Raw genomic sequence first — 25987 nt, 5'->3', positions numbered from 1 at the left:
TATTTGTGTGTTCTGAGTATAAAAACAATATTCTCAAATATTTTACAACACACTTATGTATGTAGTGTCTGTAGTAAGAGTAACATTGAACAAAAAAGGTCTAAGTCATTATGATGAATGGAGAAGAAATGTTTTCCATTCATTATAGTGTTTTACATAGCACGTCAGTGTTCAACTGGTTCTTATAAATGTCTATTCATATGATGGTTTGTGTGTGTCATTTGAAAACAAATAACATTTTGACAAGAAATAACATTGTTTTGAATGTAGTTTCATTTTGCAAGAGAATTGAGGGGTTTTGCCCATTGTGTGTGTGTTTTCTGATTTGTGTGTAGAGTTCTGAGAGTATGAGGCATGCTTTCAGAAAATGTGTGTAAACAATCGAGAAAAACTGTAACATCAGAGTGCTGCCATTCAAATGAATTAAAAGGAACTGTTACAGGAGAGAGCTCATTGAGAGCTTCCTTTATTATTTATCTTTTAATGCACCGAGCATTTATCTCTTCCCCTTTTAGTGTTATTTGTGTGCGTGTGTGTGTGTGTGTGTGTGTGTGTGTGTGTGTGTGTGTGTGTGTGTGTGCGTGCGTATGTGTGTGTGTGTGTGTGTGTGTGTATGCGCGCGCCTGTGTATGTGCGTGCGTGCGTGTGCATGTGTGTGTGTGTGTGTGTGTGTGTGTACACATGTGTGTGTGTGTGTGTGTGCGTGCGTGTGTGTGTGCGGGCGTGTGGCTATCTGTGTGTGTGTGTTTGTGTGTGTGTGTGTGTGTGCGCGCGCCTGTGTATGTGCGTGCGTGCGTGTGCATGTGTGTGTGTGTGTGTGTGTACACATGTGTGTGTGTGTGGGTGGGTGCGTGTGTGTGTGCGGGCGTGTGGCTATCTGTGTGTGTGTGTGTGTGTGTGTGTGTGTGTGAGTTTGCATGTGTGTGTATATGTATGTGTGTGTGTGTGTGTGTGTGTGTGTCATACCTGCCCTGGCGGCGGCGTACAATGGCAGCCCTGTGATAACTGCAAAGTCATTGTTGTGTATGGCACAGTCCTCGGCATCGGCCTGGTAGCTGAGAACCAGCAGCTGCACCACCTCCAGATGCCCCTGCTGGCACGCCGTGGCCAACATCAGGTTCAGCAGGTCCCTACGCAGACAGTGCCCTGACAGGCAGGCAGACCAGGAGAGAGAGAGAGTGTGAGAGTGTGTGTGTGTGTGTATGGGGAGGATGGTGGTGGGAGGGAGAGTACAAAGGAACTGAGAGAAAGAAAATCACTCACTAAAGTGCTCATAAATTTGTCCTGGCTGATGTCAGATGTGTGTGAAATCAGTTGTACTGTATGTATGTACATTTTCTCTGCATTTCTTCAGTATAACAAATATTTCTCACAGTCAGTAATCCATTGCCAAGAGGTTTCTGTTCTAAATGCTTTCCTTTTTAGATTTGAGAGTATTGGAATCAGAACTTATGATGTTTATATTCATAACTAGTTTATGTCCTGATGTTTCTATTATGTGTTCATGATATGTTTTTATTTCATACGGTTCCTCTACTGTCATAGCCCGGGTGAACCCAGACTAACCTGTTAGCAATTTGAATTTACACTGCATTGACACCTGTTACCGTTACAGGGGAGTAAACAGCAGTGAAACTTAAATTGGTGCATTAGACTCTCACCAGAATTGTTTCAGAAGTGCAGCAAACACATCTTTCTTGTAAACAAAGGCTTTAAATGCAGTTTTTCCAATTCCAAAGAAAATACATGTTTCTGTTGGAATCTTTTTCAGACGGACCTGCAGAGCAAATTCAAATTTGCTAACAGGTTTGTCTGGGATCACCCAGGCTAGTACTTTCCCTGCCAAGTACATCAAAATTACCATCAAATATTAAGTCCAATGGATTTTGTAACTGACTCACTTGGTATGTGGTCGAGCAGCTCCTTGACCACGCGGTGTTGGCCCCAGTGAGCGGCCTGGATGGCTGGGTTCTTCTCTCCGGTGTCCTGAGAGATGGCCACCCTGACGTCTCGCAGCAGGTACCGCACGCTTTCCACATCCCCGTTCTGAGCCGCCATACACAACAGCTCCTGCTGCTCAGACAACCACACACATTAGGAGGACATGTTTAAAACAACTACTTTTACTTCAAATACCAAAAAAGGTTGGTTGTCGGAAGTGCCTCGTCACTGATATGTCTCTCGAAAGCAGGTGCTCTTTGGTTTCAAGGGAATATTTCTTGTCATGAAAGAGTTGGTTTGACCAAAAAGTTCCAAAGGCACACTGCTTTTTACAGTTAAAAAGCCTTTAATTCAAGTGGGCTTAGGCGTTGCGACAAAACATGTCTTCATCAGAGCATGCTTCTTTTAAGACAAGAACCTCGTATCACTGACAGAATGGCGCATATTGAATCATCAAAACTGATGACGTTTGTGAACCTGCCATGACTGTTATCCTCTGCATCTGATAGTGATACAGCGAAAGGATACTCTACCCAGAGCTCCGACACATCCTTTGTATCCTCACTGTTTATCTAAGGTGCTTTTATCCTTAATTATTATACGGCTCAGAAAGTTCCATTAACATGACCGAACCGTCCTATTGTTCGGAGGTCCGATTAGTATCAGGGTTCTGTTCGCCCTGTCTGGACTTATTTCCCGATAATGACTGGCGGACAATACAGTATCCCTTTCATATGTAATGCAAATATACAGTATGCAAAGAAGGCCAGGAACAGACAAGGATGGATGGCACTAGGAATGTACCGGATCATTACGGGCAACTGTATTGTATTGTTCAAGATTATACAGTCTTATTTAGGAAGGCTCAGACACATTTTACCAAGGAGAAAACTACATGCTGTGACTTTAAAGTCTGTGAAAAAAGAACCAACAAGCTAATTTCGCTCAAAACAAAAAAAGCGCAAGCTGACATCAATTTGTGGATCAGGCACTAGATGGCAGCAACACAATGTTTTTATGCTGTATTGTAAAAACAATGTTCCTTGTGGTTTCATGGAACCACCTTTCAAAAAAAAAAGAAAAAAGAAAAAAAGAAAGGGGAACGCCTCCCTGGGCCAATAATGTTTGCTGCATTAAAACTACAGGGTGCTCATCAAAATGGGCCTCTAGGTCATCAATGGAAAAAACTAAAGAATTCAGACACTCCTGTATGAGTACTAAAAAGCCTTTATTAAATCACTGGCTACATGCCTACGCATTTCAACTTTTAGGTTTCATAGGTATTAGTCTACAAAACCATTTGTAAACATTAGAACTTGAGTGGGAAACCACTGATACACACATTTTGCTCACCTAAAACAATCTCAGATGTAGCAAGTCAGACAACACTTTAACTGAAGCTTCTGGTATGGTATCAATATACCCAGTGCACCCATATCGTCCATGGGTTAAACGCCACTTCCTGTTTTTTATTCTTGTTTTTTTCTTTCCAGGCAGAAACACACTTCATAAGAGTCCACTTGAATAACCGGTTCTCTCTACTTCTGTTCCGCAATATCTCTTGAGGGACTGGATATTTCCTGATCTGTTAAAAGTGCCCTGCCAACATTTTCAAACACTGCAAACTCAAAAGAGGGATGTGTTCAAGTTTAAGTTTACACTACAGGTCACTTTTGCTCCTGAAAAGTGGATGCTGAAAGCTGATTTTCTAAGTTTCTTTCACTGGAGCATAAAGTGCAGTAAGTGTGCTGGGCTATGGCTTTCAGGGCCATAACTACCAATACCCGCATCATTAGTTACTTCCTACCAGACATTAGAGTGGATACTGCTGACTGGACACATCCCATTCACTTTTTTCATATTAACCCTAACCATAATGACCATACTGAAAAGTCTGTTGGTAATTGTTGGTAGTGTACCCATCATGAGTGTGGAGGGGGGGGGGGGGGTTGTGGGACAGCAGCTACCACTATGTTGAGCCTTCTGGAGGTGTCGTGGGCCTAGTCTAGAGGAATACGCCTGGATTCAGGGGAAAATAGGGCGGGGGAAATGTCTCTGATTTCGAACAAAGCTTTTTTCAATAACCAATCGCGGAGAGGTGGCAGACGTTGTGAGTATGCACATGTACTGGGTGTTAAATGAAAATACCGCCGACAGCAGACTAACAACCAAAACGATGGCGTTTAGTTTGCCTTTGTAGCCATCTCTGGCTAGCCTTTGCTTAGGCAAACGAGACATAACTTGTGCAGAGGTTTAAAGCAAATGTTGTTACGAACTTCAATTTCTTCAAAAATCGACTCTAAACATGCTACGTTTGTATCGGTAGCCATTTCGCACTGGTTTCACTAGGAACTTTTCCCTATGAACACAATTGAAATGAGATTAGTGGGCGTCTCTGGAAGTAGCTGTTTTCCGGTTGTGAAGGTTTTGGCCCAGAAGTTTGTTCAGCATGATGCGAACTTCTGGGTACCCAGATTATCGTGGGCCTAATTCAAAGAAACACAGATGAAGGAAGTTGACTGTTTGATAACCTCAGTGAAATGCTCACTTAGGCTGCTTTGTTGGTGATGTTTTTTGACCACAAACGTTGCTTTGTTGGTGCTTTTGTTTTTGATGTTAAATGTTGTTAATGGGCTGCTGAGGGAAATCCCCTATCTATAGGACAAGGAATTGAACACCTCTTCTGTGTTTATCTGAAATGGCCTCTCATGGGTGCCAATGTAACCATGCTATACACAAAAAAGGAAATGCCAGGACATTATGTAATTGTTTATATATGAGTCTGAATCAGTCTACACTTCCATTCATGTCTTTCTAGTGGGAATTGTCAGTATCTCCTTAGAAGGACTCAACTAGGTCATTTCATTCATTTTTACCTCAAAGCAAAAACAACCTTATCAATCCATATCAAAGTCGATATCAACCTTGTGTTATCAACCTTGTGTTGCTTACAAAAGCTACGACTCCTCTCCAGACCTTGCCAGAGGACAAAGTGCTGGAAGTTCCCCTGTAAAGCTTCACTTCATCTACGCCTTACAAAACCAAACCTTTGACCTGACCTGTTCCATTACCAAATGGAGAAATACCTGAGTGAACTGAACCGTCTCTCTCTCTCTCTCTCAGGAAGCAAGGAGGGGGAGCGGCCTAATCTGGCCTTGTCCATGATCTCACCGCAACGGCAAATACAGCGAGGGTTGCTTCCTCTTCCCAGCCACGTTTAGATACGTACACTCAAGACTCTTCTGCCTTTTCAGCGTGCCTTATTTCAGCCCGGTGGATGGAGGAATACAGCCTCATCATGCTAACTAGGCCACCTCTTCCCCTGATAATGTCCAACGTGGAGCTGCAGTCGATATGTAAACAAACAAGAGCAAGGCAGCTCCTGTGATTTCTGGGGCTATACGGTCTATTGGCTGCTGACTGTTTGCCCGATCCCAATATTAGATGTGAACATGACAGCACTCTCTGCTCATGCTCCTTTCTCTCCCGTGCTCAGGGCAGAGGAAAACAAGCTCTCCCCCCCCCCCCCCTTGATCAATAAGACGGCTGCAGGCTGTCTCCTCCCTCCCTCCAGATCTGCCTTGGGCTTCCCTTTCACCTCCAGTTAAGACAGACAGAGAGAGAGAGAGAGAGAGAGAGAGAGAGAGAGAGAGAGAGAGAGAGAGAGAGAGAGAGAGAGAGAGAGAGAGAGAGAGAGAGAGAGAGACTGAGCGAAAGGAAGCCGTGTCTTACCCGCTCCGGCCGGACCCCTCCGCCCTCCTGGCAGGATATCCTGATCAGGTCGTGCGCCCGGTCACTCTCGCCGTCCCGGTAGGCCGTCTGGATGTTCGCGAGCGTCGGTGACGGGCCCAGAGAGAAGCTCCCCAGGACAGACTGCTTGGCTCCCATGTCTGAGGCGCCTGAGACAGGGGCATCGTCAGAGGATGTCACCGATCAGTTCACACACACACACACACACACACACACACACACACACGCACACACAAGCAAGCAAGAAGCACTTCGATCAGAGAGGAAACCTTTGCCATACTGCGCAAACACAGTCCCATCGCAGCACAGTGCGAGTACGAGCTCAGGGAAGCAGCCTTGCACCAAGAAAACAGCATCAAAAAATAGGTCACGCTCATAAAGAATGCACACCAGTTTCCCCCTGGACTAGCTTGTGGTGTGGGATAAAAGGGGAAGCTGTGGGTAGCCTTGGCTCTCTCTCAGGTCCACTGGGGCTCAAAGGTAGGCTGCACAAAGCCTGATAAGCAGCATGGGTGCCTGAACCCTCAGGAGAGGCAGTCCTGCTCGTCCTGGATGTTAGTGTGGGAGACTCCCTTCCACATCTGAAGAGGAGGTGACTCGATCTGCTAGGTGTAAATACAGGGAGATGTATGCACGCACGCACGCGTACACACACGCGCGCACACGCACGCACGCACGCACGCACGCACGCACGCACGCACGCACGCACGCACGCACGCACGCACACACACACATAGCCCTGCAACTGCATTAACTGAAGCACTGTGTGGGCGTTTGCTGAGCTTAACGGGGGAAAGGGAGATATTCTCATCTTTCTCTATTCAAAATCTGGCTCCTTCCACCACCTTCACAGTATGTGGAAACAGTATAGATATAAATATCACAGTTCAGTCAGAATCAGTTAGAATGGTGCACTCCTATTTGGCGATCTAATGTGGAAGGTTGCTTCATATGGATTCTTTTGGGGATATAACTCTTAAAAGGGCCGGCAAAGAGTGTCTTTTACCTAAACAGCTCCCTAATATGAGGAATGGTATAAATAATTTAGCAGCATCGTCTGATGGGCTATTTGAGAGCCTCGGGGACGGTAACCATTAGAACAGTGCCAAAGCTGCATCAATACAGCCTCTCTACTGCTGGAGCCAACGGTGCGCCATCAGAGATCAGACTGGGGTCCACAGCTATTCATCTGGGCTAAAAGCAGCGCTTGGAATGAACACAATATCGACAACAACCCGGGTGCATCGATGATATAAAGTGTAGCGTGCTTTCTGAATTTTAGGCTGCTTTTAATTGACAGAGATACAGCCCATAGTATCACCCCCTCACACGCGAGCGCGCACACACACACACACACACACACACACACACACACACACACACACACACACACACACACACACACACACACACACACACACACACACAAAGAGATCAGTTTCACACTCATCTAATCTCAGCCATAGTTAATCACTGTTCCCTGACATCAGTGACAGCGCAGTCCCCACTTAGGCTGAAGATTAAAGGAACCAAATCCCATTAAAAAATCTTCCCGATCATCTCTGGAACATTAGTGCTTCATAGAAAATAGATTATGGGTGGCGCTGTAATGAGATTTGTTAAACCTTAAGTAGTCTCCCAGAGTGAATGTTGACATGAGAAAGGAAGGAGCATCTGCTAGCGTAGCATCCATATTGTATGGATGTCCAAATGATCTCATGGAATTTATTTGCTTGCCTCTGTGACTCACTTATCTGCTTGTTTTTTTTATTTGTGAAAGAACAGGAGAAACAGGAGAAATAAGAATTTAAATGTGGATGTATGGTGCTTTTTAGAGACTTAAAAACGTCAGGGGTTAGTTAATGCTGTTGATTTTTCAGAATGTACTCAGTGCCTCATTAGCAAATAAAAGACGAAAATCTGCTTATTTGTTGCATTCGCTGATTGCATCAAGTGATCAAAAGCATGTTCACAAGACTGACTGAATGTTTCAGCATAGAGGTGAGATCCTTCCTTTACTGGATTGTGTGGTCTTAATTGTGGCTTTGATGAGCCATTAAGGCATACCTGCTATTGACATAACGTCTTTATTAAGGCACTAAGATTTAGGCAGGGATCACACTGACCAGCTGCTGCCTTCTCAAACTGAATGTGTTGTATGTTTAACTAACTGTTTTGCATCATTGCCCAATAAAGGAACAAATTGAAGTTATGCATTTCATGACATAACTTCTTGCTGATAAAGATTTAAAAAATGTTCAATGGTGTAATGAACACCAATAAGCTAATACCAGTAAATGACACAGATCACAGTTCACTGATAATAGTGCTATATCAGTGCACTGATGATATTTTCAACAACCCACTAGAGTTGAGTTACTATCATGTGATCAAGATAAGGGACTGTGACAGTCTTCTACTTCCTAACAAGTTCTGAAACAATGATAAGAATTTGAAGCCTATTTTTTTCTTTTTAAATTTTGCATTCTTAATTTGCCAAACCACTAAAAAATCGCCAAAAAGTATTCATATTTCTCAATACACTCAAGGCTATGCCACAAATACCACAAGCATTCAAAGAAAACAAATCTCCTGGATACTTTTACAAGCATCTCAAAATAGTACAGTTCTACTCAATAGATCCTATTCTGGCAGCTATGAACATAACTAAACCAACAGATTCCAGACCCACAACAAAGAGACCAGACCGCAAATCCTCTACAGACAGACCATGAACTGAACGGCAAGCTTTACGACTGACAATGAGTGCCTTCCCCTCTCATCAAAACACACCATACCTTGTCATATTGTGACGGCAGATCCAACCCTCTCTGCTTTATCCATGGCAGAACGACATCCTCCTGTCAACATCTCATGCCCCATAGCTTGTGGTTTTTAACTCCAGAATGAAACAAATGAAAATGAAACAAAAAAAAGAATCTCTATCGCCAAATCACTGCCATCCCTCTCCCTGTATCCCTCCACTGAAGAGGGGGAGAATGCCTCTGTGTCTCTCTCAGTGTTAGTGAGTATGCTCTCCCTGCCTGTCCTTAATGGCAAGGTTAGCCTGTGCTGGCTGCCTTCAGCCCCCTCTTCCCTACCCTTCCCTTCCCCACCTCCAGCCCCCTTTGCACGCTGAAACCCAACCCTCCCACAGCCTCCATGCACGGCCCCAGACGACTGGTACAAGGCGGGAGAAGAGGGCTACAGTACAGTAAGCGTCTGAATGACCTCAGAGCCTTATTTCATTGGCACGTCTGTACCCAGATGGCTTAAGCCGGCCCAGCGAGCCGATTAGCACAGTAGCCTCTTTATGCGACGTCAGGCGTGGGGCTGCCGCTGCCGCAACCCCCAGCTCTGTGCTGTGCTGACTGGATGGATGGCTGCACGCTCTGCAGAGAGAGTAGCCCTCTAAGCTGCTTTCACTTGTGGCCAATGGCTGCCTGTTTCTCCCACCGGCTGGAGTGGGGCTACACCATCTACTGGACATTGGGTGGTATAGATTGTGTGCTTGTGCCTATGCGAATACAGGTGCCTCTGTGAATTTAAAAATGACCACTGACTGTAGGGTATGCGTCACATAAATTCTGAATGATATATATATATATATATATATGACATGTGGAATGTCTCAGAACACTTGTGACAAGGACATACTTCTATCATCACTTCCCTTGTTCCATTATTATTAACACCCTACAATCGTGTGAGGGCGGGAGCAACCCTAGAGAATCAAATGAAGCCACAAGAGACAGCAGAAACAGTGCAGTGAAAGAGTGAGAAAAAAGTGAGAAAAAAGTGAGAAAAAAGTGAGAAGGCTGTTTTACACTGTAGCAAACCAAACCCTAACTGTACTGGTGACTTATCATTCAGTGCCTATTTACGGACAGAGGAGATGTGTTTCAGTTCTCACTTTTACATGTGGCAGCCCCGCAGGTTTCCTGAGCCCCTTCTAAGACACGTGCTGCGACCAAGACGTGGTTTACGAACATCTCAAGGACCCCGCAATCCCCGCCCCACACACACACACACACACCATCCTCCCCTTTGCTTTACCATTCCGTAATGTGAAAAGTGTCAAAAGATCTCACCATCTTGTTCCTGCTCGCCCATGCTACTTGCCACGGCTCCCTGGTCCTCTGAGACTCCTACAGACCAGTACGACATCTTTCATCTGATTTGCATGCCCTTCACACAACTCAGAGCATCCTCTTTATGAGCAAGTCATCTCATGATATGATGATGTGATCAGCCATGATATGGTACTGATATCCAGAAACCTAGCCTTCTGACAAAGCAAAACATCCAAAATCAGCCAGAGAAATATGAAAGAAAAACAACAGATGCTATTTGCCAAAAAGGAGAGATATTTTGTGTGTATAACATGTAGCCAGGTAGTAGGCCAACTGAATGCTTCCACTGAAAATGGTGTCATGCAAAGTTTCCTTCGGTCATTTACATGTCTGGCTCGCTTTCTGAGTAGGCCTTTGTGTGTATTAGGGTGCCATGGCTCAATGCCATAATGCAAACAATTTAAACCAAAACAACTGCACCCCAGACTAACTGACACTTTTTTTAATCTTAACTAGATAAGTCAGTTTTTGCTCCTTCCTCACCCCTTTCCACCTTCTATCTCATCATGCAGGCTACCCTTACATGTACCGGTATTTATGTATGGAGGGGCATGTCCTCTTCAAAGTACATTATGATTATGACCTTGACTGAAAGTGAACAGTAGAATGGGCTGAAATGATTCATTATCATTTAATAAGGATTTGCCCATATTAGGAATTGTGACACGCGTATTGAGGCAGGTACTGCTAATCCTAGGTTGTAAGAAACAGGTGAGTACAAATGCCTAGCATTGATGGCTGTGAATACCGCAAGAGCACAGCACACTTACAGTTCTGCCACAGTGCAATGAGATTACCAAGGCAGACGTGACTCATTTTTTCTTGGACTGGAACGCCGAAGTCACTGCACAGAAAAAAATATGGAATAAACACTGAATAAAATTGCCATTTCTACATCTTAGACATTTGAGGCAACAAGACAGGAAGATTGCTGTCTGCAACTATATGGGATAGACTAGACCCAAGATTATTCTAACATTATGAAGTTCACGTTGTTTTTATCAAGGCAACGTGAGACATGAGAAAACTTGCTCTTCGCGAAATGGAAAACACGACCCGAACTAACCAATTTTGTTTTCTTCACAGACGTATTCACAACGATCTCTAAAGAGCACAAAAAAGCAACAACTAGTAACCTGTTTGTATGCAGGTAATAAAAAACGGAAACTTTATTTTATAGCCTGCTGCTAACACTTCAACGTTACATTCACTCTGCGTGTTGTGTTAGGAGTCTTGAGTAAATCTTCAGGCTAGCCTATAGGCTTACCACATTCTTGTGTTAGTGTTTGTGAAATACTCACAGTAAACGTTGACGGGCATCATTGCCCTTTTTCTTTTGACATTAACCGTCGACTTTGACAGACCAGACCTAAGACCGTCGCGCAGAAAGAAGAGCCAGACTTCCTGATTTCTCTTCCAGTACTTCCACCTGGTTCTCTGGTTGCACTACACAGTTGTAGCCAACAGCATTGTGTTGAACCAGCAGGCTACCCGGATATGGGAATTGTAGCATTCTACAGTTATGAATGATTTGTGCTTGACCTCATCATGGTGTCAAAGTGGCAAATAGTGATAGCATAGGGTATACATAGCCATGAGTAGGCTATAGCACTTAATTCTACGCTAATGTTAGACTGACACGTATGTTTGACATTAGGCTATTAAGCAATGAATGTCCTTTTTTATGATTTGCACAATAAATTACCTCACCATTGAGTTCATACCAAGAATGTTTTTATTATTATTTTAGCAGTTAGATTTTAAAAGTTTTACAAAAAACGTTAATGACTAATCAATGAATTGTGAAAAAGTTTGCCATTTGGGTTGTAATAGTTACATTACATTCTCTGCAGGTAAAAAAAACAATTTAACAAACATTCTGCAAAGAGCAAAAGTACTTTCACTTGGTTCCAACAAGGTTTGCTGAGTGTACAGCAAATTGTCAAGCTATTAAAATACACTGATGACATCATGACATTTCATGAAGTTTCACATTATATTTGAAGTATCAGTACTAATTAATTATTTTCCATAAACCTGATCAATTTCCTGCCTGAATTAAAGCTTTAACAGATATCACCACACTATTTATAACTGTGGTACGAAGACAATTCAAAGAGAATTATTGAAACTGGTTTCCAACTCAAAGTAAAAACTGTACATTGGATGTAAATGTCCAAAATGCATCTTAGGCTACTTGGCAGTATAGAATAAAACAATCGCCTGGGAGACCTCTAATTATGTTATACATTTGATACAACATAGTATCATGCAATGTGGCTCAATCAAACAATATTAGACATAAACATATTTTCTTTTCCTTTGAGACATACTGTCCACAGTCCATTCACTGCAGGGGAGATAGTTTAACACTCTATAAAAAAAGACTGCCATTTAAGATCCAATGTTTTTTAAAAGATAAAGCAAAAAATACATTTACATTTGTACATAACATCTACAAAGATAAAAGAGGACAGACATGTAGCTTGCAGAGGTAAAGAAAGCGTTGCTTATGAGGAAAGGCTCCATAGTCGTGGTGCAGAACCATGGGCTCCAGACACGGTGTGCCTTAAACGTTCGGACCAAGCCACACTCTCGGAGCTAGTTGATGGTGGTTGTCAGAGGAAGTGCTGGTTTTCTTGCTGGGGCTGAGGGAAATGCAGTCTGGACCTTCACTTTCTCACAGCTTCTCCATGAGTTTGATGGTGACTGCTTTCACTTCAGAGTACTCAGCGAGAGCATACTCACCACTGCAAGGCCAAACACACACTTTAACTGTTGGGACGGTTTTATAGTTCCCACATTCATCCCAAAACACAATCTGGGTCAAATTAAATTGTTACTTCTTCGGGGATAAACAGAAAATATCAAAGTGCAAAGCAAGCATGTGATACATTTTTGATTAGATCTAACTGTAATTCTACTCACAGCTCTCGTCCATTTCCAGACATTTTGTAGCCTCCGAACGGAGCCTGGGCATGGAGAGCATTGTAGCAGTTCACCCTTGGGAGGAGGATGGGACACCATTACAAACACATTAACACAGTCACAGACAGATGTTATGCATTAACTTATTTTTGTGTTGAAACATATTATTTATCCAGCTAGACTTTTAGACTAGGAAAAAGTGCAATGGGCAAAAATAAAAATAAACGATTACACTTTACTTGACAGTGTCAACATGTGCAACCCAGTGACCTCACAGTGGTGTGGTCTAGAAGTGTGCTTCACATGCCTCATATGTAGATGAGTAGATGAGGAATGAGTAGGCCTATCTTAACTTCGGTAACACTTTACTTAACAGTATTTATCACCCGGAGAGAAGAAATACTCTTTTCTGATTGGCTGGCGGGGTGGCCTTTAATTCTGAATAACAGGACACCGTTCCATATCAATGCTTATGAATGGTAACTATAACAACCATAGTAGGACTACGGTTGCAGGCTTCGCAACAATGGAATCAACTGTAAACAAGCTAACTGTCCATGCTATCGGAAGTTGTACAACAAGCTGAACTTGAGCTTCTTTTTAAACGAAACCGCATGTTTCCTTTGCTTTACAGTGGCAACCGGGTGATAAGCGGGATAACTGCCTTCGAGGTGTGTCTTCGAGAGTTAGGTTTAGGGTTAGGTTTAGGGTTAGAGTTAGGGTTATGATTAGGGTAAGAGGTTAGGATTAGGGTTAGGTTTCATGTGTCATGACAGTGACAGCACACTTCTAGACCACACCACTCTGAGGTCACTGGGTTGATGTTTTATTTTTGCATAAGGAAAATCTGTGCTCACAGATTTATAATCCATTGTATCAGTTAACAAACCACACCCATAGAACTGTAAATCTACTCTATCATTTTAACAACCCATACCAAGTCAAATGCATGGATTGTTTACTTGTGGAAATGGATTACTCATAGAACCCACAGAGTGGATTTACAAAGCCATAAGTATGTTAAACATACTATGTAAAACTGTTAAACCGCAGGGGTGGATTACAAAACTATGAGCAAAATGAACACAAATCTATGGGGGAGTAAACCTTTATTGTTTAAACAAACCCATGGGGAAGTAAACAAGTATTAATATAGTGCCCACTTGAGGGCTCTCTAATGTATTTCGTTACAGAGTGGATGGTCAATGAGATGTTTCCATGTGTATCAAAAATGCAATTGTAGTTTTTCCATAGTCTGACCCTGACAGTTTCTTTATGAGCCTTACTATTATGTGGTGAAATGAGGAACCATATTATTTGCTTTCCTATCAATTTTATGTTTTGGTGATTCAAAGCGAAAGCTAAATCCAACATACAGCCAAGCCGTCTATCAGATCATGCACCTCGAAGGATCTGTTTGGAGCTGCTGTTCCAACACTCTGCTCCTACACCTGGCGGAGCACTCCCTGGTTAATTGTATAGTCTGTAAGAGGATTAGTAAGGGGAACTGTAGCACACGCAGCAGGTTTAAGTGCCCACGGGGACCCAGGTTCGATTCCCGCCTGGGGTCAAGTCCTGATCCCACCCCATCTCTCTCTTTCCCACTCGCTTCTTATCTCTCTCCACTTCCCTACCAATATAAAGGCAAAAAGCCCAAATAAATTAAATTAAACAATAATTAGTAAGGTCACTAACCAGACAGTTCCAGCCTGCAGGGCAGATGAGACGCTGAGTGCCCGGTCCACACTACGTGTGAACACGGCCGCTGCCAGACCATAATGTGTGTTGTTGGCCCTCGTGATCACTTCCTCCTGGCTCTTAAACCTCATGATACACAGGACAGGGCCAAAAATCTGCAAAGAGTTGAGCCCAACCAAACACAGTTAGGATACCACAGCATGCACAAATAGAAACACACATGTAGTAATGCTCTTGTTTTGGTCTTCCCATCATCTCTCAAAAATGGCCGGGACCAATTATGCACTATTTTGTTTAAGTTGTCTCATCTCATAAATTGTGACAATGTGCTAGTGACACCAATGTTAGAAAGCAGATGGTTGATGAAATCTTAGATTGGTGAAGTGTGACACTGTGGCTTTTTGGCCGCTAAATTCAGAGAGCTCTGACAGCCTAGTGAAAGACCTTCTCTTGGGTTTCACAAAATAATAAAAGCTGGGCTATTTTAGGTTTGACATCAGCTCCAAAAAACACTGAAAAACACTGTTTCTACTCATAAAACTCAAATCTCCATTGTTTCATTTCAACAACATAATGGCAATTGAAAACAAATGTAATTCTGCTGCCCTCCAGAAGGTGGCAGTATTGTACACACAATGACAACAGCAATTAGTTTCATCCAGCAAACAGTACGTAACTGCATGACCAAAATAATATGGAAAGTAACAGAGCTGCCCACTGCAGTACCTCTTCTTTGGCGATGCGCATGTGATCTTTGACCCCGGAAAAGATGGTGGGCTGGATGTAGAGGCCTTTGCCCTCGGCCGCCTGGCCTCCACATTCCACGGCAGCGCCCTCCCGCTTCCCACTCTCAATCAGCTCCATGATCTTATCAAACTGCTTCTGGTCAATCTAGAACAACAAGATTAAGAGCAAGAAAGGGAGAGATAGAGGGAGAGAGAGAGAGGAAGAGACGGAGAGAGGGAGGGAGAGAGAGAGATTCAGCGGGAATTGTTGGAATTGACAACCAATTTACGCAGTCAGTTAGCCATCACTATCAGGAAAGGAAGCAACCAATGCATTTGGAGCTATGGTAAATATTGGCATTATGAACAGCCTATTATAACATTCAAAGCTCACTTAGCCATCTATGCAGCTGTAGTTCTTCTTCTGACTCTACTGTCTGCTCCTTATAAAACAGGGTCTTCAGGTTTTTTGAGGGCTGTGTTAAAACACTATGAATTAACCACGCCGTAATCTGCCAAAGGCCTGAATGAACGGCCCCTTTGTGATGAGGTGGCGAGTGATAGTCCCCCTCACCTGTGGCCCGTGCGTTGTGAGCGGGTCCATGGGGTCTCCGGACACTATCCTCTTTGCCGCCTCCACGCTGAGACGCACAAACTCGTCGTACACCTTGTCCTCCACGAAGACGCGCGAGGCAGCCGTGCAGGCCTGACCCTGATTAAAGAAGGCTCCCTTCTGGGCCTCCTCCACTGCCAACTGCACTGCAAACACATTTTACATTTACATTTAGTCGTTTAGCACACGCTTTTATCCAAATGAGCAATAACATTCAAGCTACAATGCAGAGGAGATCATAGGTAGTAATTAATACTACATCAGTCAATATCAGAGGATGAGAGGATGCAGAGGTTTTAATCATAGACTGTAAAAAATAACCCTTAAAGGTGTACTGCCACACCGGTGTGAAAGGAATGTTGGAAAATGAACGTTCTAAAGAATATCTGGGTTCATTGAATTCAACCAGGGGCCATATTACAGAAACTTACCAACTCGAAAATCCTATCTTATCTGTTTGGTAACTACGGTAACAAGGGTTAGGATCGGATTTAGGAAAAAAGTCATTACAGAACGGCCGATCCTAAAGTCAGTGTTCTTATCTTAACTTAAGATAGGAAATGTGTATTACAGAAATATCCTAAGTTGCCAAAATCCTAAATAAACTGTTCTAACTTTAGGATGACCCATCAGCTCTCCTCTGTCAAATTAGTGTTACAAAAAAGTGAGATGGCAGCTCTTTTGTTAGTTGTTTGTAGCGCAGCAAAATGAAAATAGACGTAGGCCTAGGCCAAATGGTGATCGACGAAATATGTTTGTACAAAGGCTTTTGAGTGATCCCACGATGTTTTACGTTTCGACGATATAACACTTGTAAGCCGGTACAGGCTTCCCCGGGCCATGATCCTGGGTTTGACAGAGGAGCTACGACCTTTTTTGGAGAGGCCGACGCGCCGTCATGGGGCTCTGTCAGTTGTGAAGTGACATGATCCAACAACAAGTTTCATCTGTTGCTAGGTAACAGACATAAAAGCTGAACGTCGATGCTAGATCGCCTACTTAGGATATCTTAACCTGAGATAAGGTACCTTTATATGGCTATGGGTCTATAAGGCTCTGAATTCAACAAAGAATTTTAGAACCTTGAATTGTTGCGGAACGGAATCTTATGTTAGAATGTTCAAAAACCCACACAGTGTAGTAGACATTGAAAGTGGTAGAAGAAGAAGCAGGTAGAGCAGGGAAGGAAGAGAAGTGCAGGCTAGGTGTGTGATACGCAGGACTCAATGGACTGGCTGGACTACAGGCAAAAGTCTACTTCTGTGAGGAAGGCTGTGCTGACTTTCTACCTTTCAAATAAACACGGAGCATTTAAATGCATAACACAAGCATTTATTCATACATCCCTTTGATGTAGAAAGAAAAGGCTATATGGAGTCACTGTGCTCTGGGCTTGTCTAAGCAGATAGATATTTTTCTTTTCTTTTTGCTTGGTTAGTGTCCACATGGCTTTTTTTGTGGGATCTTAGGCTTTTACTATTGTACTGTCATAACTTTATACAGGCATCCTGCTAATCATAAATCATCAATAGCCTGTCAGCCTACTGAAAAAAACAATCCACCAACGACACACACAGCCCTTGTTAGACACCGATTATATTCATCATGAGTAACAGCATTAATATGAATGTTGTCACCAAACTGCTTGCTGTGGGTGTGACAATGCGATAGCATTTCAACCTTTTCAAACGTCAACACACAGATGTAGTATGACTAACCACATCACTCACAGTCTGAATCAGCAAAGACAATGCAGGGATTTTTCCCTCCCAGTTCCAGAGTCACTCTTTTCAGATTGCTCTTTGCAGCAGCTTCTTTGATCAACTGGCCCACCTGGAGGGAAAAAGCAGCAAGGACAATCCAGTCAGTAAAGACATCTATTAGTATGTCAACGATGACAATGACAAAAAACACACAACTAACCTCCCCCTGTATAAATGTGCACTTTAAGTAAATAAAAGTCTCTCTGGAAAACATTTCAGTGCGTATGCAACCTCAGACACTGGGCTCTAACAGTAACTGCCATACAGTACACAGCCAGATGAAAGAGCTTACTTCTGTGGAGCCGGTGAATGCCACTTTGTCGATGCTCATGTGGCTGGCGATGGCAGCGCCAACCGTGGGGCCAAACCCGGGTAGGATGTTCACGACTCCGGGGGGAAAGCCGGCCTGCGTGGCAAAGCCACAAAAATGTGAGTCATTAGGAGGGGAGCGGGGGCCGCGCTAACAATCATTACCAATGATAAAAGAGAAACGGCCTAATCACTTAAGACCGGGACTTTTTCCATGCACCCAAAAGAGTCCAGAACTAAATTGACTAATGGGCTACAAGTGAACCTAAATAGGTCAAAGAAAATGTCCCACGGGCGCTGGGTTGCTTTCCTGGCTGCTTTAGCTCAATGCCAATTTTTTTTTTGCTCGTGCTTTTATATTGGACAATATGTTTATCCTCTTCTCACTGCAAAAGAATGGCTGGCTATGGGAGGACCCTCAGTATCTGGGAATTATCTCTGCTCTGACTGCATGTGTGTGTGCCCCTACCCTCCCCCCTCCCCCAATCCACCCCACTGTCCCCCTTGCTGGCGAGTCCTGGGGCTTCACCTCACCTCCTTGACCAGTGCCCCCATGTGGAGAGCTGTGAGAGGGGTCTGCTCGGCTGGCTTGATGACCACCGTGTTGCCACAACACAGTGCAGGTGCAATCTTCCACGTGAACATCAACAGGGGCAAATTCCACTGAGAGCACAGACAGAAAAAGAAAAAAAAGAGATGAGAATTCTTATATATATATAGTTTTAGTTGTGTGTGTGTGTATATATATATATATATACATACATAGTTTCTGTGTATATATAGTTTTCCAAACCTCTGTGCACCTAGGGAATATAAGTGTGGCTAACATGCAGGCCCCGTCAGCAGAAATGAGCACGACGGCAACATGTTTACTTTTAATGCATTGTTAACTTTTACAGCATTTTGGATACAGTGATGGCAATTATGGAATTTTTTTAAGAGACTTGTACTCCAGAGAACAGCTTCCTGTTTTTCTCTCATACTGAGTCATAGGCTTTGAGTGCCAGTAGTGCTTTTAGTAATTACATTCAGTGCCTGAGTATGAGTTACACTTTATGATATAATCTCCCATGTCTAACAACAGTTTTGTTCTTTTTGTTGCCAAAGCAACATAAGAAGATACATGGCATTCTTTCACAGATAGACTTGAAAGATCACTTTTGCTCTAAATGTACAAAATATGCTCTTTCAAGAAACGGGTAATGCGATATGAATTGAGCGGAGCCAAACCAAGCCCCGATCTAATTACCCTGATTGCATTCGCTGTGATTATCAAAATCACAGATTACTTGGGGCTGCTAACATATAGCCTTCACAGAAACCACTTGTAATTGTACCCGTTGCTGTTGCGATTAGCAAGAGCTGAGATTAAGACTGAGTTTCAGGGGAAACAATTAGTGTGATGCGTGTTCTATTAATGAGCAAAGATTCCTGTGAAGTTAATACTGTGATGTAGGATCTGATGCACGGTTCTAAAGAGCTATATAAACTGACTCAAGGGGGCCACTCAGCCTGCCTGTGGCCTGCAGTGGAGGTGCGCTACAGGTAAGGATGTGTCAGAGTCGGAGCGGTATTGTGTCCCCCGTTCAGCTGACGCCTGTCGGGATTCGGTTTCAGCGCCAGCCCCGGCCTGGGCTCTGGCGCTGTAAGGAAACACCTGGACCGGAGTTCCCCCAAGTGCACGCAGCGTGTCTCCCTGCGGCGGTTCATGCCCTGATAGCATCGCGGCCTACACAGAGGGTCGGACAATAAGGGTGAAGTGCGGCGATCAGGGAGCAGAGAGAGCCCTCCTGCCCAGGAGTGGAGCGGGGGGAAAAGAAGGGCCTCAGTTACAACATAACTGAGTGTGCCAGCACAACAGGCTGTCTCTTATGAGAGGGAGGGAAGGAGGGAGGGAGAGAGGGAGGGAGGGAGGGAGAGAGAGAGAGAGGGAGGGGGAGGACAAGAGAGGCGAGGGTCCACAGGGTGCGTAGACGTGATGGGGGTGGTAGGAATAGGGTGTGTGTGTGGGGGGGGGGGGGTTGCTGGTGTTGCTGAGATTTGGTGGCACTCCTCCTCTCTCGATTTGGACTCAATGCCATGTGTTGTTCTCTGAGTCAGTCAGCTTGCCCTTTGCACTGCATTCGCTAGGTCCAGTTGAAAACGGGACTGCCTGCAGCGCAGACTGGAACGTTAAAAAACATTTGCATAGGAGCGATCACGACAGTGAGTCTGATTAGGAACCGTTTCAGACGGGATGTGCCATGACCTATCTGATTTGCTTAATTGAGATGCCATGCTTGCGTCACCCTTCCGTCTTCCCTATTACTACGCTACAATCCCCAGACTCGGCCACTCAGCTGGAAGGAGTGAAAAGAAAAAAAAAACAGCTGACAGTGGGTGGAAGAAAACAGGTCCTCTTTCATACTTACAGGAATAATTGCTCCGCAAACGCCGACAGGTTCATGTTTGGTGAAACACACAAAATTTTCATCTGTTTGAAGCACAAGAGACAACACGAAAAAGCAAAATGTTAACCACTGTTTTTAAATGCATTCTCAAACATGTGCCTTTGATATACCCCAGAGTTTTTTGTTTCAGGAGAGAGAGGTTCTTGGATGTGGGCACCGAAACCAAACACGAAAAAAAAAGAAAAGAAAACGCCAAAGCGCATCTCACAGCAGCCCACACAAAGATTTGGCCAGGAAGAGTGTATATATTTTACCAGAGATATAATGTCATGGGAGAGGGATAAAGTGTGAAAGGTGTAGGCAGCGGTTCAAACTCTTTGCGGATCTACCTTTGGCTCTGGTGCACACCTTTGTTCCCTGTCAGTAGTCTCCTTCTCCAGTTCTCCTCCACGTTGGAATCAGATATCCAGCCAGAGGTAATTTAAGGTAGCTCTGCCGCATTATTATTTTGTACTGCACTGTACTTTCTCTTTTGTAAACAGCGAGTTGGAATGATTAACCACATCCCGAGTCCACAAATGCCCAAGTCAAAAAAAAAAAAAAAAGAGTGAGAGAGAGAGAGAGACGCAGACAAATTGCAACCTGAGATCTGGACCTGTTGTGGATTGCGGCTAAATGAGATGTCAGAATTGCCGACATCTTTTCTGTGTTCTGTCTCCGAGTTCAGTGTTTTATGGCGCTAGAGGGGAAGTATTTGGGAGGCCTGGTACTTCAGGCAACAGGGCAGCAACAGCAGGTGTTTGGAAACACCAAGGGCTATAAAAACGTTTTTGGAAAATTGTTTTCTTTTTTAAGTACGTCTGTTGAGGAGAGATGGTAAGTGGAATTAAAGAGCCATATAATAAAAGTTTACAAACTCAATTGCGTCTCTAAATGCCAATTCAAATAAAGCAATATTTTCGCACAGTATGATGCCACATCAACAAAATCAATACACAACAGCCACGTTTTAAATCCTCTTTTCAGCAACAAATACTCTGCACACAAACATGGCAAATGCCAATATGTCAACCATTACAAAAAAAAACCTGACAAACAAAACCAAAAAAAAACAAAAAACATTTCGCCTGTCAGTGCTGATCTGATATATTATCAATACTTTAAATCTATGTTTGAATAACACCTCAGCCCTATTATGTGTTCTTATAGTCTACAGCAACTTCCTGCCTTATAACCTGACATTTGTAGTATCGTCTGCAGCAGGATATGTCAAACCCGTACTGATAATCTGCTAAATCCCGGTCCTCTCCTCTCTGACCTTCTCGAGTTTCTCCGTGCGGCTGTTCACCTGTGATTACAGACGGAGAGTCTCCCTCGCACAATGGCCAGCTCTGACACTCATTATCTCCTGTTTCTGGGTGATCCCTCAATACTGGTTATCAAAGGTTAAATTTACATGTTACCAGGGCAAAATGGCTCCGGGAACATTTAAGGGAAATTATTTTCATAAAATGGATGTGAGTGGGTGGGATTTTTTTTTGTCTGGACTGGGTCTTGGGGCGAGGAGGAGGCCACCGACCAAGAAGGGAAGCCATTTGAGGGGGGAGGGTGGGGTGGGGTGTGGGGGTTAAGTGAGCTGCACTCAAATCACGTCCTGGGTGCCCAATCCTATCAGAGCAACATCCCAGCACTGGCTGATGCACCTCAGTGATTATGATCAGAGCCTCTTCCTTTTCCTTTGTGCACTGGGCCCTTTCGTCTTTTAACACTTTATTTGAATCTAATCGGGAGGAAAGGGCCTAGCCTGTTTTGTCTATTTGATCCCCTGCGGTGTGGTAGAGACACAGTGGAAGGAGGGCGGTATTAGAGGGGACGAGATACCACCCAGGGCTCAAAAGAATTCACCAACCCTCCTGACTTGAGCCAGCGGCCATTAACTCATCTCCTTCAGGCTGCATTGTGGACGGCGAGACGCAGTGGTGCAAGCTGTGCAAGTGGCCACGAACAGAATAAAGCAATACACGACTGAATAGAATAGAATAGAATAGACTCACGAGAGAATGGACACTTACCCACTGGTAGTGATTTGCCATGGATCTTATCTGACCAGCCCGCGTAGTATCTCAGAGTTTTGATGCTCCCATCGAGGTCAATGAAAAAGGCATGTAGGAAGGGTTTACCAGTATCCATTGCTTCCAGGGTCTGAAAAGAAAATGACATTAAATGAGAATCAATCACCCGAAAAGACACTCGACAAATGTATAGCAAGTTACAAAGTATTTAAAATCACAGATGCTAAGTTGATTTGACCGACACAAATATTAAATCCAGGATTACCCCTCAAGTCACATTGAAGGGAATATTTGATAAATGCTTCGTAATGTAATGCACGAAGCGGTTGCTACAAAACAATGTTTTATGTGCAGCGTACATGCCAACAGTTTAATATGCTGCGGGAATTTGTGGATCCAGAAATGAAATAATAATAATAAGAAATAAATTCTTCTTTCCCCCTCAAACAGAGCACAATGGAGAGACGTGGACCAGGACCCAGGCATTAGTGGGTGCGTTTCTATAACCGCTGGCAGGACTGTGGCTTTTGTGGGCCAGGGTTGGCATGCACTGAAAGATTGGCCAACGCAACTGTAATAGATCATGCACTATGAACATCCTATTATTATATGCCCCGAAAACAAGCACCACAATTGCAGACTTCAAATATAACAATAAGGGCCTATCGCCACATTTACATACATTTCATTTCCCCAAAAAACGTATTCACCTGCTAATCTGTTAACCCTGATAACATCTACAACCAGAGACAACAAATGATTTGGCTCTGTAGCCTGCTATACATTTGGAGGAAGTTGACTCTGAATGAATGACTGAACTAGTCTTCTCATGTGCAATTGGCATACAAGTTAGAGTACTTTGCCTGATAATGTTTCTCCTCTTCTCTACATTTTCAGACCTTCCATATTAACCCATTTAAACCACTACAAATTAAGAGATAATCAGTGAACAGCTCACATAACCAAAGAGATCACATTTACCTTTTTGAACAGTCAATCTGTTTTGTATTTCCCCAAAACAGTGCTGGGACTTATTCTAATTAATGACGCGCCAGCAAAGAACTATAGAACATGTTTGCAATTAGCAGTCACATGCGATCCCAAAATATTACTTCACTCACATCTGTAAAATTTCATTCACAAATGTGTTCCCTAATGCAATCTGGCAGTTCAATGAAGTGAAAACTAAAACAAGCAGGGGTTTAATTACAAAAATTGTAATACTGCATTTAGAACCCAAAAAGTCACCAGTGTACAAGGAGAGGCAGAGGGGGTGTTTATGATGTCATGCGAAGAAATGCTGTTTTAGATTTTTGCTGTGCCCTTGGCTGTACCACGGGCTTCATCGTTCAGTTTTTTATTGGACTGGACAGTCTTACTGCTTCTCGTCAAAAAATGGTATTAACATTTGTATATGTGTGTGTGTGTGTGTGTGTGTGTGTGTGTGTGTGTGAAAGAAGGGGTTAGGGGTGTGTAAGGCAGGGGTGTGTCTATCATTTCTAAAAACATTTTATGAAGTTGATAGCAGTTTAGGACTATGAAATTATGACATGCTATGATATGTCAGTGATAACAGAAAGGGCATTTTCAAGAGCTCAATACTAGGATATACTGTGAAACTGCAGGGAAATGCGCTCGTCATGATAGGATGTTCTTTAAAGGTGGATGTTGTAGTACAGTCATTTTATGGGTAACCATGGTCACTAACTCTCTGTGTCGCAGAACACAGGGGAAAGAAACTCACTGCGAGCAGGACCCGGTCTCTCTCCATCAAGTCGGCCAATTTGTGCAGAAGTCTCCCCCGGCTGGAAACATCCAAGGTACGCCATGGTGATCCCCTCTGGCAAGCAGCTTTCGCAGCCTCCACGGCCTTATCCACATCCGCCTGACATTACGTTATATACATACATTAGCAACATGAAATCTTACATGAGCTTATTTTAGGAGAAACAAGCGAGTCACAAAACGAAGTAAGCCTGCACGGCACTTGCTGGCGGCCTAACAAGAATCTTCGGCCACATACACCTGTTGATTCAGAAGTGTGTGTCACATAGCCTACCTCATCTGCCTCCTCAACGTCGCAGATTTTCACACCTGTTGCCGGGTTAACTGTCTGAATTTTCTTTCCATTAACTGAGTTGTGCCATTCATTGTTGATAAAAATCTGTTGGATCAAAAACAGTTCTAACTGTCAATTGTAAAGTTGCCATTTAGAAAGAAAAGAAAAAAGCTTTTAAAAAGTGCTGGCCCAAATAGGCTCACAGAAGCATGAACAACATATTAACCTCTACTTGGCAAGATGAGAATTATTTAGCCTACTTTTAATGGTATGTATTAAGGTACAAAGTCTGGTCTTGATAAATAAATAATATAGGCCATATAAACAAACGGCAGATCACGAGCATGGCTCATGCCATGCAGAAATAAAGTTTACATATCGTCATCAGCGTCTGGGAAATCGAGTTCGACTATTCGTCTGGTAGCCTATTTCATCGAAGTTAAAATAGTAGGCTAAATATGAAACAGCTTACCTGTGTATGTTTCACCTCTAGCACTTTCATTGGCTGAGGAAAAGGGAAAACGTCCCCTTGAGAAAGTCCATTTTCTATAGTTCCGTTCTGTGCCATATTGCAATTGATGAAGACAGATAGTTGTGTACAGGGAGCTGTTGTTGACTGGACACTGTTTCATCCAGCAGGCTTTATAAGAAGTTTTGAGTTCCTCCCTCTCTGGACAAGCGAGTCCCAACCCCGCCCCTGTAAACATATTCATGGGCATTCACCGTTGGAGTCTCTAATAAGCTCAATTTAACACGTGAGTTCAATAAATACTACACAGTGGGCGAACGGAGAATAATGGAACAACATGCAACGAATAATACAAGTTAATTCAATAGTCTGTGGTGATTTTGCCTGAGACTCCCATCAGGTCTGAGAACTTTACTATTTTATTCAGAGCCATAGATGTAGGCTCCATGACTTTAACATGTGGAACATGTGGACTAGACTGTGTCAATTGTTGTTGGGTTTTTTTTTTGTTGGTTTTTTAAAATGCATGTCCAAAACCTTGTTTTGGATCAGGGTGTTTTTTGATGCTCCACACGAAAATATCTTTAATTCTTTACTCTCTCATGAAAACACTCTACAAATGTAGACACAACTATCACAATCTACAAAAACCCTACTGTTGTTCTTCTGTGATGGATGATTAATAACTAAAACAAAGATGAAAAAGACATGGAAAAACAAGCTGATACTGCTATAACTATGCTGGGAGTACCAAAATAGCTTGTCTCCCTTCACTCAGCCCAAAAAGATTACTGTATCCCCAAATTATTGGCAGTGTCCTACAGCCAGGCAATGGAAGTAATGAGTGTGAATTAATTCTTCAGCACAATATTTACATTGTAACAAAGTAGCTTTGATCTAGTTCTGGAGGGGGGATTGGGGGCGACTGCTGGCCAGTCATCAGCCGTGCAAAGGTGTGATGAGTTGTGATGTTCATCGTGAAGTTGGTTTTTGCACCTGGGCCTGGTGAAGTTGAATGGAGTTGAACACATGCAAACAAATGCTTTTGTTCGGGAGGACAAAGCCTTTCCCAGCTTTGGGCTCATACTCAAACACTGTTGCCATTGTTTCCTCTCCATTGCTTCTTGTCACTCTTCT

The 25987-nt window shown here is 43.4% G+C and overlaps 2 protein-coding genes across 5 annotated transcripts in view; both read right to left on the bottom strand.

Moving 5' to 3' along the window:
• lrrk1 (leucine-rich repeat kinase 1) overlaps positions 1 to 11272 on the bottom strand; it is a 57405-nt gene extending 46133 nt beyond the window's left edge. For 3 of the 4 annotated variants that reach the window (XM_076287375.1, XM_076287376.1, XM_076287377.1), the window contains exons 1-6: positions 11126 to 11272; positions 10595 to 10668; positions 9783 to 9979; positions 5674 to 5840; positions 1902 to 2073; positions 967 to 1146 (exon numbers count right to left, since the gene is read on the bottom strand). In XM_076287375.1, coding sequence (XP_076143490.1) covers positions 967 to 1146; positions 1902 to 2073; positions 5674 to 5840; positions 9783 to 9858 — 595 coding nt within the window. In that variant the 5' untranslated portion in view covers positions 9859 to 9979; positions 10595 to 10668; positions 11126 to 11272. Of the gene's footprint in view, positions 1 to 966; positions 1147 to 1901; positions 2074 to 5673; positions 5841 to 8489; positions 8697 to 9782; positions 9980 to 10594; positions 10669 to 11125 lie in introns of those variants that run through there. The other variant, XM_076287378.1, reaches the window with a different exon arrangement.
• Positions 11273 to 11565: 293 nt separating this feature from the next.
• aldh1a3 (aldehyde dehydrogenase 1 family, member A3) lies at positions 11566 to 24972 on the bottom strand. The gene is made up of 13 exons (XM_076287373.1): positions 24854 to 24972; positions 24382 to 24486; positions 24067 to 24207; positions 22323 to 22452; positions 20272 to 20333; positions 18395 to 18523; positions 17844 to 17957; positions 17519 to 17621; positions 15750 to 15934; positions 15177 to 15341; positions 14448 to 14605; positions 12753 to 12827; positions 11566 to 12574 (listed from the first exon to the last, which is right to left on the bottom strand). Exons 1-13 carry the CDS (start codon positions 24947 to 24949, stop codon positions 12505 to 12507), a joined length of 1533 nt encoding a protein of 510 aa, XP_076143488.1. The 5' UTR covers positions 24950 to 24972; the 3' UTR covers positions 11566 to 12504.
• Positions 24973 to 25987: the final 1015 nt, after the last annotated feature.

This window comes from Alosa pseudoharengus, unplaced genomic scaffold (genome assembly GCF_046254945.1).
Source record: "Alosa pseudoharengus isolate Yale_2024_CS ecotype anadromous, Long Island Sound unplaced genomic scaffold, YU_APseudo_1.1 YU_APseudo_1.1_scf_16, whole genome shotgun sequence".
Lineage (NCBI taxonomy): Eukaryota > Metazoa > Chordata > Actinopteri > Clupeiformes > Clupeidae > Alosa > Alosa pseudoharengus.
Note: the sequence above shows the minus strand (reverse complement) of the source record. Positions and strands in the feature narration are given on the sequence as shown.